Genomic DNA, 12,792 nt, shown 5'->3' with positions numbered 1-12,792 from the left:
TAAAGAAGTCCAGACGCTTTTCTTTGCAAGCTCCTTTGACTAAGAGCACTGTATGTTTATGGTGTGAATCCACTGCTAGTTTTAACCGACGCTGAACTTGCTGTCTTTAGGTCTGTAAAGTCCACTGTACGGTCTTCAGTGTGATGCATTTTATGGGTCCTCTCTCCAGTAAACTTGTGTCTTAAAATTCATCTCCGTTTAAAATCCTTATTGCCAAAAGCTTAGGCCGTCTGCTTTAAAGGCAGATACAGTGGCCTATTAAACCCCCACATTACCAGGATGTAAATTTTTACTACTCAATTTTTAAAGCAAGAGCTACAACATGTGCTGTCCTCAAATAACAGCATCTGTTTGGCACACGGAAGTGACAACGTTTTAACATATTCGTCTTGGCTTTCCAAGGCTTATTGTGCCAAGCTCCTCGTGTGCCGCAGCACCTCAAGTTAGAATAATAATCGGTGAGTAGAAATCTCCGAGGAAAATGAAAGCTATTACTCATTATCATATGTACGGAGCCCCTCTGATGACATGGTACAAAAAATAAATAAATTGTGGCCACGAAATATCATTTCGAGGCCACGAAATAGGTATAACGTGCCCACGAAATACTTATTTGTGGCCACGAAATAGGTATAACGTGCCCACGAAATACTTATTTGTGGCCACGAAATAGGTATAACGTGCCCACGAAATACTTATTTGTGGCCACGAAATACTATTTCGAGGGCACGAAACAGGTATAACGTGCCCACGAAATACTTATTTGTGGCCACGAAACACTTGATGATATATATATATATTATCCCAGGGCACATTCACTAGAACCTGCGTCAGCCATAGTACGGAGTCCTTGCTGTTGGTGATGTCCTTAAGGTGAGTGTATTATATTTTATATTTATTTCATATTGTTATCCCGCAATTCGGCAGTTATTTATTCAGACCTATATTGTTACTATGTTCTAAATGGTATCTGCTGACGTTTCAAATGTTGTATCCTCATGTTGTTAGTACACGTTGTTTTGTTGTGCTAATATGTAGCCGTAAACTCATTTTTAACTGTAGGACGTGCGGCGGCCCCGCAGCACACTTTCAAAGTAGAGCAAGGCTGAAGGCTACTAATAAATGAGGTATGTTCAACATAAAACCTTAGTTCTCTGTGTCACGAAGGTGTCTCTCTTTTACCCTGGCCACATCACCATACTAGCTGGTGCAACTAATCTGGTCTGGACAATAATAACAGTTTTAGATGGAAAGCATCTTAAAATTGCCTTTTTTTTGCTGAACATCTCCTTTGAAAGTAGCATCATGTGAGTCACACTTGTTAAGGTAATACATGCTAAATGAGCCGTAGCTTTCAACGCATTATCGGATGAAGCCTTGCAGTTACAGTAGCTCACTGCGGTTATCACGTTGCCAAGGGAACTAATAAAGCATACAGTGATCGGAATGATTTTGTATTGATGCAGGTTGTCATTGCTCATGCTGAACTACTTAAACTCCAAGTAGACAATCGCTCCATTCCTCATTACCATAGATAATATCTAAGTAATAAAACAATCATTATCAAATTCTGATTTGCCATAGATAAAGTGATTTTATAGGTAGGCTATCATGTAAAAATCTGCTACATAAAATTTATAACTGAGTGTAAAAATACTAATTTTATTTTCATGTGGTTTAGAGGTCAGCTATGGATACTCGGCTGCGAGAATTCTTAACAGAGCGCAAAGTTGAAGAAGATGTGATCAAGAAACTTGAAGATGAGAATGTAAGCCACTGCAGCTTTTGCTGTGTGCGTGCGTGTGTGTCTGTGTGTTTGTTTTTGAACGGAAAGCCGCAATCCACAATTTACTATGCACATTCTAAAAGAATTTATTGAATTTCATATTTGTGTTTAATCAGTGACATTAATTAATGACGTGATATGTTTAAAGAGTAATTTTAAAAGCAATTTTTGTTCATCTTATGTTGGACAAATGTGTACCACATTACCAAAAGTATCTGTTATCAAAAGTAGATAGCAAAAAACAACTCTAAAATATGCAGTTGTATGTATTCATTGTTTTTTTAATATTGACAATTTTATTAATTTGTTATTTATATTTTTCAGATTGATGAAACTGTCATTCCCTTAATGACAGACAGTGACCTGGCAAAGTACATCCCCAAAGTTGGCGATAGAGTCTCCACTGTGGCCTTCTGCAGACAAGCAACACTGTCACGGACGTCACCATCCAGGAAAGAATCTATACTCTCAAGGCTACGACAAAGACTGACAGGAGCTGAGGGAATGCCTCCTAAAAAGAAATTGTCTCAGTGGGCAGAAAATACAAATGCAAAACGAACAGTTAGACGAATTGAGGTTGGCTGGATGGATTTTGATGAGTCGAAGGGTGGGTTCAAACAGGTGAAGTCTGTAAGTGGTGGTGGAACAAGGCATTTATCTGTAGATAAAAATGAAACAGTGTCAAATATCAAACTTATGGCTGAAAATCTGTTTTTCCCCAATGGCACCTCAAAAAAAAACAAAAGTCTTTCACACTATTCAACTCATATTGAGAGCTCACAGATGCATGTGGATGCTTCCAGTACAGTTGATGAGTTGTATAAGCAAAGTAAAGTCAAAATTCTGCGACTTTATCTGTGTACCAGAAAGAAAACACAACAGCAGCCCCAAGACGTAGAGGCCAATCATGCAATAACCCAGCCCTCTGTGGTAGATCTCACTGGCAATGAACCTAATCAGGCCGCTGATGATCTGTTGGCGGAAAACATAAATTCAGAACCATCAAACTTTGTAATTAATGATGGAGCTTCCACAAGTGGATATTTTGAACTGAATGACACATTACCATGGGATGGTCTGCCAAATGTAGGTGAAAGTGAAGATTCTGATGCAGTTGTTATTATTAGTGGGGATAACAGGGTGGATATTAGTGTGGTTGAACTAAACCCTGAAACACTGTTTACAGAAAAAGAGTCTGATCCACCTCATCACACATTGTCTCTCTCACCGGGGCTGACAGGAGAGGCCAATATTCCTGACCAAGCACCCCCTGAACCACGATCTTGTCCCGTAATACTAACTGTTAGAAGAGGTCATTGTCTTACTGATTTGATCAGTGCCTTTAAGGACTCAAACATTATTTCATCTGAGGTCAATATCAAAATGTTGTTACCAAATGGAGAGCTTGAACAGGGGGAAGGAAGTGGTGTTTTGCGGGACTGCCTGACAGAATTTTGGATGGATTTCTATGACAGCTGCACATTGGGAGTTGAGGTGAAAGTCCCATTCATCCGGCATGACTTTCAGTGTGAAGAATGGCAGGCTATAGCTAGAGTGTTTGTTGTAGGGTGGAAGCAAGCTGGTTACTTCCCAGTGAAGCTTGCAATACCCTTTCTGGAGGAGATATTGTACGGCTCAACAACCAGTAGTTTAAAAGATTCCTTTCTTTTGTACGTCTCACAAGAAGAGCGATCTGTTCTCCTGAAGGCTTTGGATGACTTCAATTCAGTGGATACAGATGAATTGCTGGAAGTACTTGATGCACATGAGTGCAAGCAGGTTCCTACCAAGGACACACTGCTCCCTGTTTTGGCACAGATAGGACACAAAGTACTTATTCAGGCCCCAATGTTTGTAATCAAGTGCTGGCGTCCCGTTGTGGGTTCTGTAGCTGGTTTACTCCCACCAGAAGGACTGCATCATTTCATAGCAGAAAAAAACCCGACTGTAAAAACAGTGAAGGAGCTTCTAATCTTTCCAGAGGAGATGACAGCTGCCCAGTCAACAGTTTCTCGTTACCTGAAAAGGTACATTGGAGAAATTGATTTCAATTATCTTCAGCTTTTCCTGCGGTTCTGTACAGGATCCAATCTGTTGGATAAAGCCATACTAATTGAGTTCATAGAAACTACAGATTTCCTCCGCAGACCACAATCCCACACATGTGGATGTGTACTAAAGCTGCCCCTTGGTTATCACAGCTATCCAGACTTTCGCAGTGAATTTAACAGCATTCTCGCAAGCTCTATGTGGGTGATGGATGTGGTGTAGGTCAGTGTTACCCAACCTTGGTCCTCAACACATTTTAGGTTTTCCACCCTAACAGTTCATAGAAACACGGGTGTAGTTAACAGTAACATGAAGGAATGAATGTGAATGTTCAATAGACTGGGTGGTTAAGTTCTCTTAACAGTGTAGCCCGTTGTGCCTTTTTCATGTGCAGCCTTTTTTTTCATCTGGTCAGTAAGTGCTTTCTTAGTTTCTCCCCCCAATTAAAATAGTAAGCTAAAGGGAATGTTCAGGTTTTTTAAAGTGGAGTTACCTGTAGTAGACAGCACTTAGCACTCTGATTTTGCAGAAGCAGCAGTGAGTGTTGGGGACAAAATAAGGCAACAAATTGGTTGGGGAATGAGACCACAAAACAACACCAGTTGAAAATACATATACATATTTAAATAACATTTTCAGTGCTTCACCTGGTAGGAATCCGTACACTAAACATAGAAGTGCATCTGTTCCTGCTGCACACATTGTTACTGTGTTTTTGGCTAGTGCCAAAATAAATTACTAATTTTAACATTCTAATACTTTTTTACTACAGGAAGAGTAACAAATATTTCCAATATAGCATACAGTAACAGTTCTACAAACTGGAAGATTGCTGAGTGCTTTCTACTGTATATACATACATAAGTACAACACCATTACAAATACCATATTCCAACTGATTAAGCATGTTCTATATTAAAGTATTTCAGATGTTTGCAGAAATCTTAATAGAAACAAGAATGTGAACCTTTATGTTCCTAATGGGTTTAGAAGAAAAGTTGTCAATTACAGAGATTGGTTACATTGTAAAGAGGTTTGTATAACATTTTAGAAATAACTGTTATTTTATCCTGTTATTATATGCAAAATACAACCTGTTTTTGAGTATGGTGTATTTTGAAAGACACCAGTAAACCATTCTCATTGGTACAAAACTTTGTCCTCTCTGTTACATTCTATACATCTTTAAACATGAACATGTCTAATGACACAGCTGAAAGTTATTTAATTACTCATTCTATAATGTCATACACGTGCTGTGATTTTTAAGAAAAAAAGCCGTTCTTTATCAAACATGGGATTGCTTTAATCTATTCCACAATAACAAAATTATAGGCTCAAGAAACATTTGGAGCATTGGTGACACAACTATGATTCTACACTTTAGCCTACTTGGTCTTCTTGTCTAATTGATCACAACATTAGATATATTGCCAGTCTATGTGGTTGTTATCCAAGGTGCTCTTTTTTTGTTAGAAATGAACACATTTTTGGTACCAAAAACTATTATGAACAACTTTTGATGCTTTAACAGTGTGATAAGTTTAACTCAATCCCAAAAGGATTTTTTTTTTCTAACCTGTATCATATTTTAGTTTAATACTCCACGCTTTGTAGCTACCAAGAGCAAGCAACACTTCATGATGAGTTAATTTACTGACATGGACAAAATGAAAATTATGTTATACAGTCTTTTCTGATAATTTTGATACAAAGACAAGATAACTACACACTGGAGAAAAATAATTACTTAATAATAAGTACATTAAGCTGTAGGAATACGTACTGAAGTACAAAATGTACTACATTTGTATGTTTGTGTCCATTTAAGTAGCCTCAAATAACTGTGAACGAACTGTATCCCTGAGATGAAAATATAAATCAAGGGCCTGGGACATGGTAGATGGGAATTCCAAGCTTGATTCCTCCATTATTATTGTGCACAAATCAAATACTTGCACATCACATGGGACTGAACTAACAAAAGTGCAGCTATTTTTACACAAGGTCAAATCTTCTGTCAGTGGAACGAGACAGTCTTCTGCACCCCAAAGGTGAGGGGCCATGTACATGACATCAGGTATCCCACAGGGCACGTTGTTATTCTTTGAGGGCCTTATACGGTGAGCATTCCAAACACTCCGGATGTCATTCAATACCTCCTGATGAAGAAACAAGAATTAGGTCAGAGCTGTAATACAAGGCATTTTTAAAATGGTCGAAAATAAGTGTGGTGCATCCTTAAATGAATTGAAAAGCAGCAATGTTTGGATGCAGTTTAATGAAAACCAAAGGAAGAGGGAGTGATGGCAAAAAAAGAAAAGAAAGAACCACACCAGGCAAACCACTGAGTTGTGGGATCTGGGCTTTATACTAATACTAATACTAATCTTGGTGCGGATGCGCAAAGCTTTTCAACTTTATGCGCATAATACAGGTGACAAAATCAATATTTTTCAATCCCATGAGGGGATCCAATATCATCTCAGACCTGAACGTACCAATGATAGAGCGCTGAAGAGTTACTGATGCGTGAAGCCTGACTGCTTTTGACAGACTGGCAGTGACAGATCGTTAGCTGCAGCATAACTGCTGATGCAGAATGAGTGCAGACAAGGATAATGTCCTCCGATCAGAAAAAAACAACATTTAAGTCGTGCTGACTTCTGATCAGTTCAATTGGCAAAGTGTTCCCTGATTTAAAAACTTTGGCTGGGTTGATGCTTCAGCCTCCATTACGCACATACAGAGCGCAGTTGACCTTCAACAACGTTAGGAATACATTGCATTTACCGTACGGTAAAGGTAACGTCGTTTTAACTATGTAAACAATTATTTTGTTACCCTTACTGCTAAAACAGCTTAATTTAATGTAATTAATTACCACCACTGGTTATCATAATATGGGTCATTTACCTGAATGATTGGCATGAAGCAGAACTGCGACAGAGCTTTGTCAATGAAATCCCCAAAGAAGAATCCTTCGTCCTTCAGTTCTCCTAGAAGCTTGATCCATGACTCGACTCCTCCTTTTCTCATCACTCCCCACCAGCTCTCAATTCTCTGGTTTGCGGTACTTGCTCCTGTGACGTAGCTTCTGTCTCCTGCTCTATCATCCCCGTCATTTCTCCGTAAATAACGCTGGAGGTCTCTGACCAACACGTTCTCAGTGCCCATGTCAGTTCGTACGAGCCTGGGGAAACCCCCACGACTCTCCACTGCTTCCACAAAGTAACCTCCGATAACCTTTGGGTCACTGTTAGTGTGTGCGGCCCGCAGCCAAATGATGTTGCGTGAGAAACCGTCGATGCATCCATTAATACATATCCCATATGGCTTTAGTTTGTCATAAGAGTCTATGTGCCACACAAAGTTAGGCCCCTGAGCAAAATATTGCCTCCTTCTGAGATGTCTGGTCTGGCGAACCTGGGAACCTACTGGGTCCAGTAAAGAGATGAGGATCCTGACGTCTTCTTTCCTGATCGCAATGCCGTGTTGTTTGCACTTTGTAAACATCCACCGATAACCGTGATCCTTCCCAGGCCCTTGCAGTTGGTTCACAATAAAATCTATCCCGGCGTCCAGGTCGTACTTACGTCTGTATAGCGACTTGGCTCTCAATATCCGGTTTAAATGTCTCTCCGTAATGATGGTTCCTTGCATTGCCAGGCTTTTCAAAATGCATTTGTAGCTCATTCCCAGCCTGAAATAAAACTCAATCAGACTGTCTCTGTCCATGGTGTATTTAGCCTACTTTTATGCTTGTGTCTCTACGCAGCTGTCCAGGAATTCTATCAATAAGATGTGCGCACGTTATCTATTTCGTGGCCACAAATGCGTAATTCGTTGCCACGTTATACCCAATTCGTGCCCACAAATTAGCATTTCGTGCGCACGTTATACCTATTTCGTGCCCTCGAAATAGTATTTCGTGGCCACAAATAAGTATTTCATGGGCACGTTATACCTATTTCGTGGCCTCGAAATGATATTTCGTGGCCACAATTTATTTATTTTTTGTACCATGTCATCAGAGGGGCTCCGTACATATGAACAGATATGTCAGTCCATTTTTCGGAGTCAGTATTAGCGTTATCAATCACAGTCAAGTAGCGAGATGGCATGTGGAGTTTGCAGGACTAAAAAGTTTCATGGTAGCTGTTTTTAGCCTTAAAGCAACATACAGTAAGAAGGTTTCTCTTCCAGTGTCTATGGTGGTGGCAGACATAAATCTATGCTGCTCTGTTGTTTGTTAATTTCCCCTTGGGGATAAAATTCTGATTCTGATAACACATGCTCTTCTGAGACTCCAGAAAGTAAATACAAAACAACATAGCTCCTGCGATCACTCAGGTATGCAAAGCCTTCCATGACTGTAAAGTGGCATGGCATCATGGAGAGGCTCATCCACACTTGTGTGTGTAGTGACGAAAAGAAGAATTTTGCAGATGTAAGCAGTAGAAATCAGCTTCCTCCTGAGGGTGCTGGACTCACTCTCAGAGCCAGGGTCACTCGCTTAGTCATATGGGAGGGGCTTATAGTAGAGAAGCTACTCCTGTGTATTAAAACGAGTCAGTCGAATTGTTTGGGCATCTGAGTAAGATGCTTGCTAGCTCAGGCTTTTCAGGCAAATGCAATGGAGATAACATGACAGGGTAGACCCAGGACACGCTGGAAGGTTGCGACTCTCAACTGGCTTCAACTGCTGTCCATGAGAAAAGATAAGGAGAAAAAAATAACTCCCCCCAGACTGAGCTCCAACAGGGAGATCAGTTTGAGAACAGAAAAAAACACCTCTGCACATAGCACATGAAAAAATTCTTAACACACCAAAGAAACACATGACAAGCAACAGGGGTGGGTAAAGGGTGAGAGAGAGCCGATTTAGACAGTACATCCGGGCCTGCGTGGGCTGGTCTCCTTGATCCACCGTCAGCATCGGAAGGGAATAAGCGTCGAAGGCGTTTGGAAAGGGAGGGGGGATGAGTGTGTGCATATCAGTGTATATGTATGTGTGTGCGTGTCCAGAGTTCAGCTGAGACAGTGTCCTTCACCCTGCTAGGCTAAGTAAACAGTCTTCCAGCCAACCCAGGTGGCCTTGCATGGAATGGGAAGGACAGTCTAAACACAGTCGTTATCAGGATGTTTTTGTTCGGCTCCAGCCTTGAGACCGCAGCTGGCGCCGAGAGGGTATCCGCATGAAGTGATGGTGCTTTTTACTTTAGTGCGAACAGCTCATATGAATTTCAAAGCAGTTCTACAGTCCAACACTGGTCTCTCAATCTCCCGTTGGAGAGCAGTGAGCTTCGCCATACTTGCGTTCTGTGATGTTGTCATTCTTGTGCTCAAGGAGCCGATTTCTGAGAACTCACGGCAGTGTGCCCCCCCGAGATGTCATCCACTTTGCGCCCAGAGATGTTATTTCGAGCTAGCCCTTCCGAGATGTAATCCAGTCTGCAGTCAGAGATCTTATTCTGAGTATTCACAGCAGCCGTAGCCTCTCCAAGATCTTATCCATGCTGCACTCAATGAGCCCATTTTGAGAACCTCACGCCTCTTCCCATCATTTCAATCCCAGCGGGCAGCCTTGTGGGGGTTTGAACAGCCGGTTCCGCTTTCTTAATTCTTCGATAAGTCAGGGCCAAGCCAGCTCCGATCAGCCAGAACCCTGTTACCATGGTTCCGAATAGGTAGATATCTTCAGCACTCAGGCTCACCCAAGCCCAAACTTCTCGTTGAGAAAGGGGTGTCAATTGCATTTAGGGACCAGTTGATCCAATCCATAATTCCTCTTTTAGGTTTTAGAGAACAGACTGTGAGAGAATGTTCCAGGGAAAAGTAATACAAAAAACACAAGACTAGAATATCAAGGGAAGCTAAGGGAGAGGAGGAGAGGAGAAAAGTGCGACCGCCTTCGTCAAGAGCAAGAAGATCATGTGCCCAAGGTGTGAAAAAAGGCGTCGAGTGACATCATTGTGAGACCTTGCTTCACCCTATCAAGTGAACCACTGAGATCACCTGACCCAAGATGTGAGTGGGGGCTGAGGTGGCTGGGAAGGGATCTTAAAACTTCACTGTAGGTGGAAGACAGTCGGTGTCGTAACCCAGCCTCTCTGTTCAATGATGGTTGTTCACAGTGGACGTAGATGGCCTCCATCTGTCTTCTCTGTCCAAAATGTGAAGAATTGGCATCCTCAAAAGTGTGACCTTTATCCTATAGATGCAAATGTACAGCTGAGTCTGTTGCTGTCGAGTTATTTTTTGCTAAACCCATGGTTCATGTGGCTAACAGTACATCCACACAGCATTTCAGCTATGTTTAGTGCAAGTCTGACACTTGCATTTTAGTCTAGGTAAACCCACCCAGGTAAAGAGTTGATTTTTCACTTGCAATATAAACTCTTAAACTCAGCTCATTTTTACCATCTATGATAACGTCACTAATAGGTTTCTTACTACTTTCCAGATTCCTCCCACTTCACAGGATTGTCAAGTAAATTTTCTTAATACAGCCAAGTCTTACATTTCTTTAGTGTGGACATTGCTCAGCTGGTTGACACAGAGATAAATAAACATGGTGGATTTAAGTGTCAGTGAGAGTCAGTCAGGAGATTTACATCCACACATCAGTCTCATCTGATAAGCTGACATAAATATCCAGTACACTCATCACCCACTTGTGCCAGTGTGAGAGAGTAACATGTTTGGAGAACACTGCTGTGTGTCTAATAGCGTGAGTGAAAGGTATCATGTTAATATTTTAAACACAGGCAGTGTCAGTGCTGTTGAGAGACAGGCTTAATTTTGTGACAGATGAGGGGTTAGGGGTAAACAAGGCTTTGGCTGTCCTCCATGGGAACTGAGAGGACAGAGTTGGTGGATTAAATCTCAGTTTTGGCCGAGAAGCATCTTGCCTGTGGCGGCATGTATGCAAATCCATGAGCTGATTACCGAAGGCATTTGCATCAGGCACAATATGCTGGTTCACTGTGCAATCTCAGCAATGAAATTTCACATTTTAGCTCAGAAATACATGTATAATGTCTGATTAATCCAACAGGATTGGAGAGAAAATTCAGTTGTTGCCACAAAAGCGCGTTTTCCATCGGCAGGTTAAAGCACAGGTGTTAATTAGTCTGCATTTGAAACCGTTTGGAACACAACAGTGGGTCACTGACTTGCTCTGTTGCCTCGCAGCAAGCTGTTTCCTCAGAGGTGAGAATGTGACTGTGATGGTGTTAATCTGTTTTAGCCTTGTGATGGACAGGCATCCAGCCCAGGGCATGCTAGGATAAGCTGTTGCCCTCTGTGAGGTAAAGGTAAGGTAGGGTTTCAAAATTTTACAACGCAGCACTATAACTGATTTATCCATCCATCCATCCATCCATCCATTCATCCATCCATCCATCTTCATCCGCTTTGTCCGGGGCCGGGTCGCGGGGGCAGCAGCCTAAGCAAAGAGGCCCAGACCTCCCTCTCCCCAGCCACCTCCTCCAGCTTATCCGGGGGAATACCAAGGCGTTCCCAGGCCAGCCGAGAGATATAATCTCTCCAGCGTGTCCTGGGTCTGCCCCGGGGCCTCCTCCCGGTGGGACATGCCTGGAACACCTCACCCAGGAGGCGCCCAGGGGGCATCTTTGTCAGATGCCCGAACCACCTCAGCTGGCTCCTTTCGATTTATCCAATTTTTTTTTTAAAAGGACCAGAATTGCACAAGTGGAAGTGGCACAAGCCTCCTATGAATTTATACATGTACAGTTGAGTTCAAATCATGCCCTGGCGTGTACCTCACTGCTTCTAAAGCCGGATTTAAATTTGGTTCACGTGAGATAAACAGCAGGCTCTGACCCCTTAAATTAAACTTATCAAGACTACTCCTGTGCAGTGCCCATTTCTGAACACAGCACATAGAGTAGAGCACATGAGGTCAGGCTGCTGAGAGTGCATTTTAAACTAAATAAAGTTGGCATGTATAATCATAAATACTTATCAAACCCAGCAAAATTAAGCGCCACATAAAAAACCCTTACCTTATATGATGAATATATGCCCTTCCTCAAATTTGTTACTGGGCATTCAAAAAGAAATATCCATAAAAAACAATAGATGTTTTCTTTAACTTTTAAGCGTCCTCTTGTGTGTTAGTTAATTGTGCTACACAGGTGGGGCAGTGCTTGTTCACTGGCTTGCTTGGTGCAGCAAATAAAAAAAATGTTTTTCCCCGGTCTCTATGTGTGTGTGACGGTGCATGTGTGCTTGTCTTCATATCACAGCAGGTGATTAATTATCATATGCCGGAGGATTTCCATTAGAACTGTCATGCTTTTTGCACGTCTTGGTGTTAGATGTTAGATTTTCAGTTTTTCAAAGCCCAGTGGCAAAATTCATGGGGACGGATGATGGTAAAGAAGGGATAGATCCTATCTAGAACATCTTCTATCAAATAAGTAATTTGCTGTTAACTTACAAAAGTTGTAAAAGCCCATAGAAAGTGAAATACAGAAATCTACACCTCATTATTTATGGTCACTCTTGGCATGACCATGTCCTGCATCAGCCTTTTTTTTTTTTTTTTTTAAACAAATATAAGATCCCATGGCATTGCCTCTGGCTGGGGCATATGCGGGGCATGACTTGTGCTAAGTTGATAATAACAAAGATCTGCATGGTCTGCTCACAATAGCGCAAGCAAGCCCCCAGCAAGAGACTTGACTGCAATATCCATTAATCCACTGCAGTTTCCCACTGGTTCAAAGGCTGTCTTGCAGCGGAGCTCTACAACATCAAAGAGAGCTCTCTTATGAAGGGTAGCAGTAAAATGTGAAACTCAGCTATCTACCAAGCTGCAGAAGATTGTTTGGAATCCACCAAGAGATGCAATTACAGCTGGTTTTGATTGAAATGACCTCTGCATGCAAAGGGTGAAGATGCTTTCGTTCTGCTCATAGCCCTCTAAT

The 12,792-nt window shown here is 41.7% G+C and overlaps 2 protein-coding genes across 2 annotated transcripts; one reads left to right on the top strand and one right to left on the bottom strand.

Annotated features, from left to right (window-relative positions):
- The first annotated feature begins 1,538 nt into the window (after window positions 1–1,538).
- Window positions 1,539–4,057, top strand: LOC146623903 (uncharacterized). Its single transcript, XM_085363506.1, has 2 exons — window positions 1,539–1,768; window positions 2,111–4,057. Exons 1-2 carry the CDS (start codon window positions 1,691–1,693, stop codon window positions 4,055–4,057), a joined length of 2,025 nt encoding a protein of 674 aa, XP_085219632.1. The 5' UTR covers window positions 1,539–1,690.
- A 1,604-nt stretch (window positions 4,058–5,661) lies between these two features.
- LOC146623902 (uncharacterized) lies at window positions 5,662–7,573 on the bottom strand. Its single transcript, XM_085364859.1, has 2 exons — window positions 6,752–7,573; window positions 5,662–5,997 (listed from the first exon to the last, which is right to left on the bottom strand). Exons 1-2 carry the CDS (start codon window positions 7,571–7,573, stop codon window positions 5,662–5,664), a joined length of 1,158 nt encoding a protein of 385 aa, XP_085220985.1.
- Window positions 7,574–12,792: the final 5,219 nt, after the last annotated feature.

This window comes from Diplotaxodon limnothrissa, linkage group LG10, assembly GCF_057381915.1.
Source record: "Diplotaxodon limnothrissa isolate DT_005_m linkage group LG10, D_limnothrissa_male_GT1.1, whole genome shotgun sequence".
Classification (NCBI taxonomy): domain Eukaryota; kingdom Metazoa; phylum Chordata; class Actinopteri; order Cichliformes; family Cichlidae; genus Diplotaxodon; species Diplotaxodon limnothrissa.
The sequence above is the reverse complement of the archived record's forward strand: the minus strand, read 5'-3'. Positions and strand labels throughout refer to the sequence as shown.

Excerpts from the sequence above, each read along its gene's own strand:
- LOC146623902 (XM_085364859.1), bottom strand. The coding sequence starts at position 7,573 with ATGGACAGAGACAGTCTGATTGAGTTTTATTTCAGGCTGGGAATGAGC. Across the intron at positions 5,998-6,751 it reads GCTTCATGCCAATCATTCAG|GAGGTATTGAATGACATCCG; the intron begins GTAAATGACCCA and ends TTTCTTCATCAG.
- LOC146623903 (XM_085363506.1), top strand. The coding sequence starts at position 1,691 with ATGGATACTCGGCTGCGAGAATTCTTAACAGAGCGCAAAGTTGAAGAA. Across the intron at positions 1,769-2,110 it reads AGAAACTTGAAGATGAGAAT|ATTGATGAAACTGTCATTCC; the intron begins GTAAGCCACTGC and ends TATATTTTTCAG.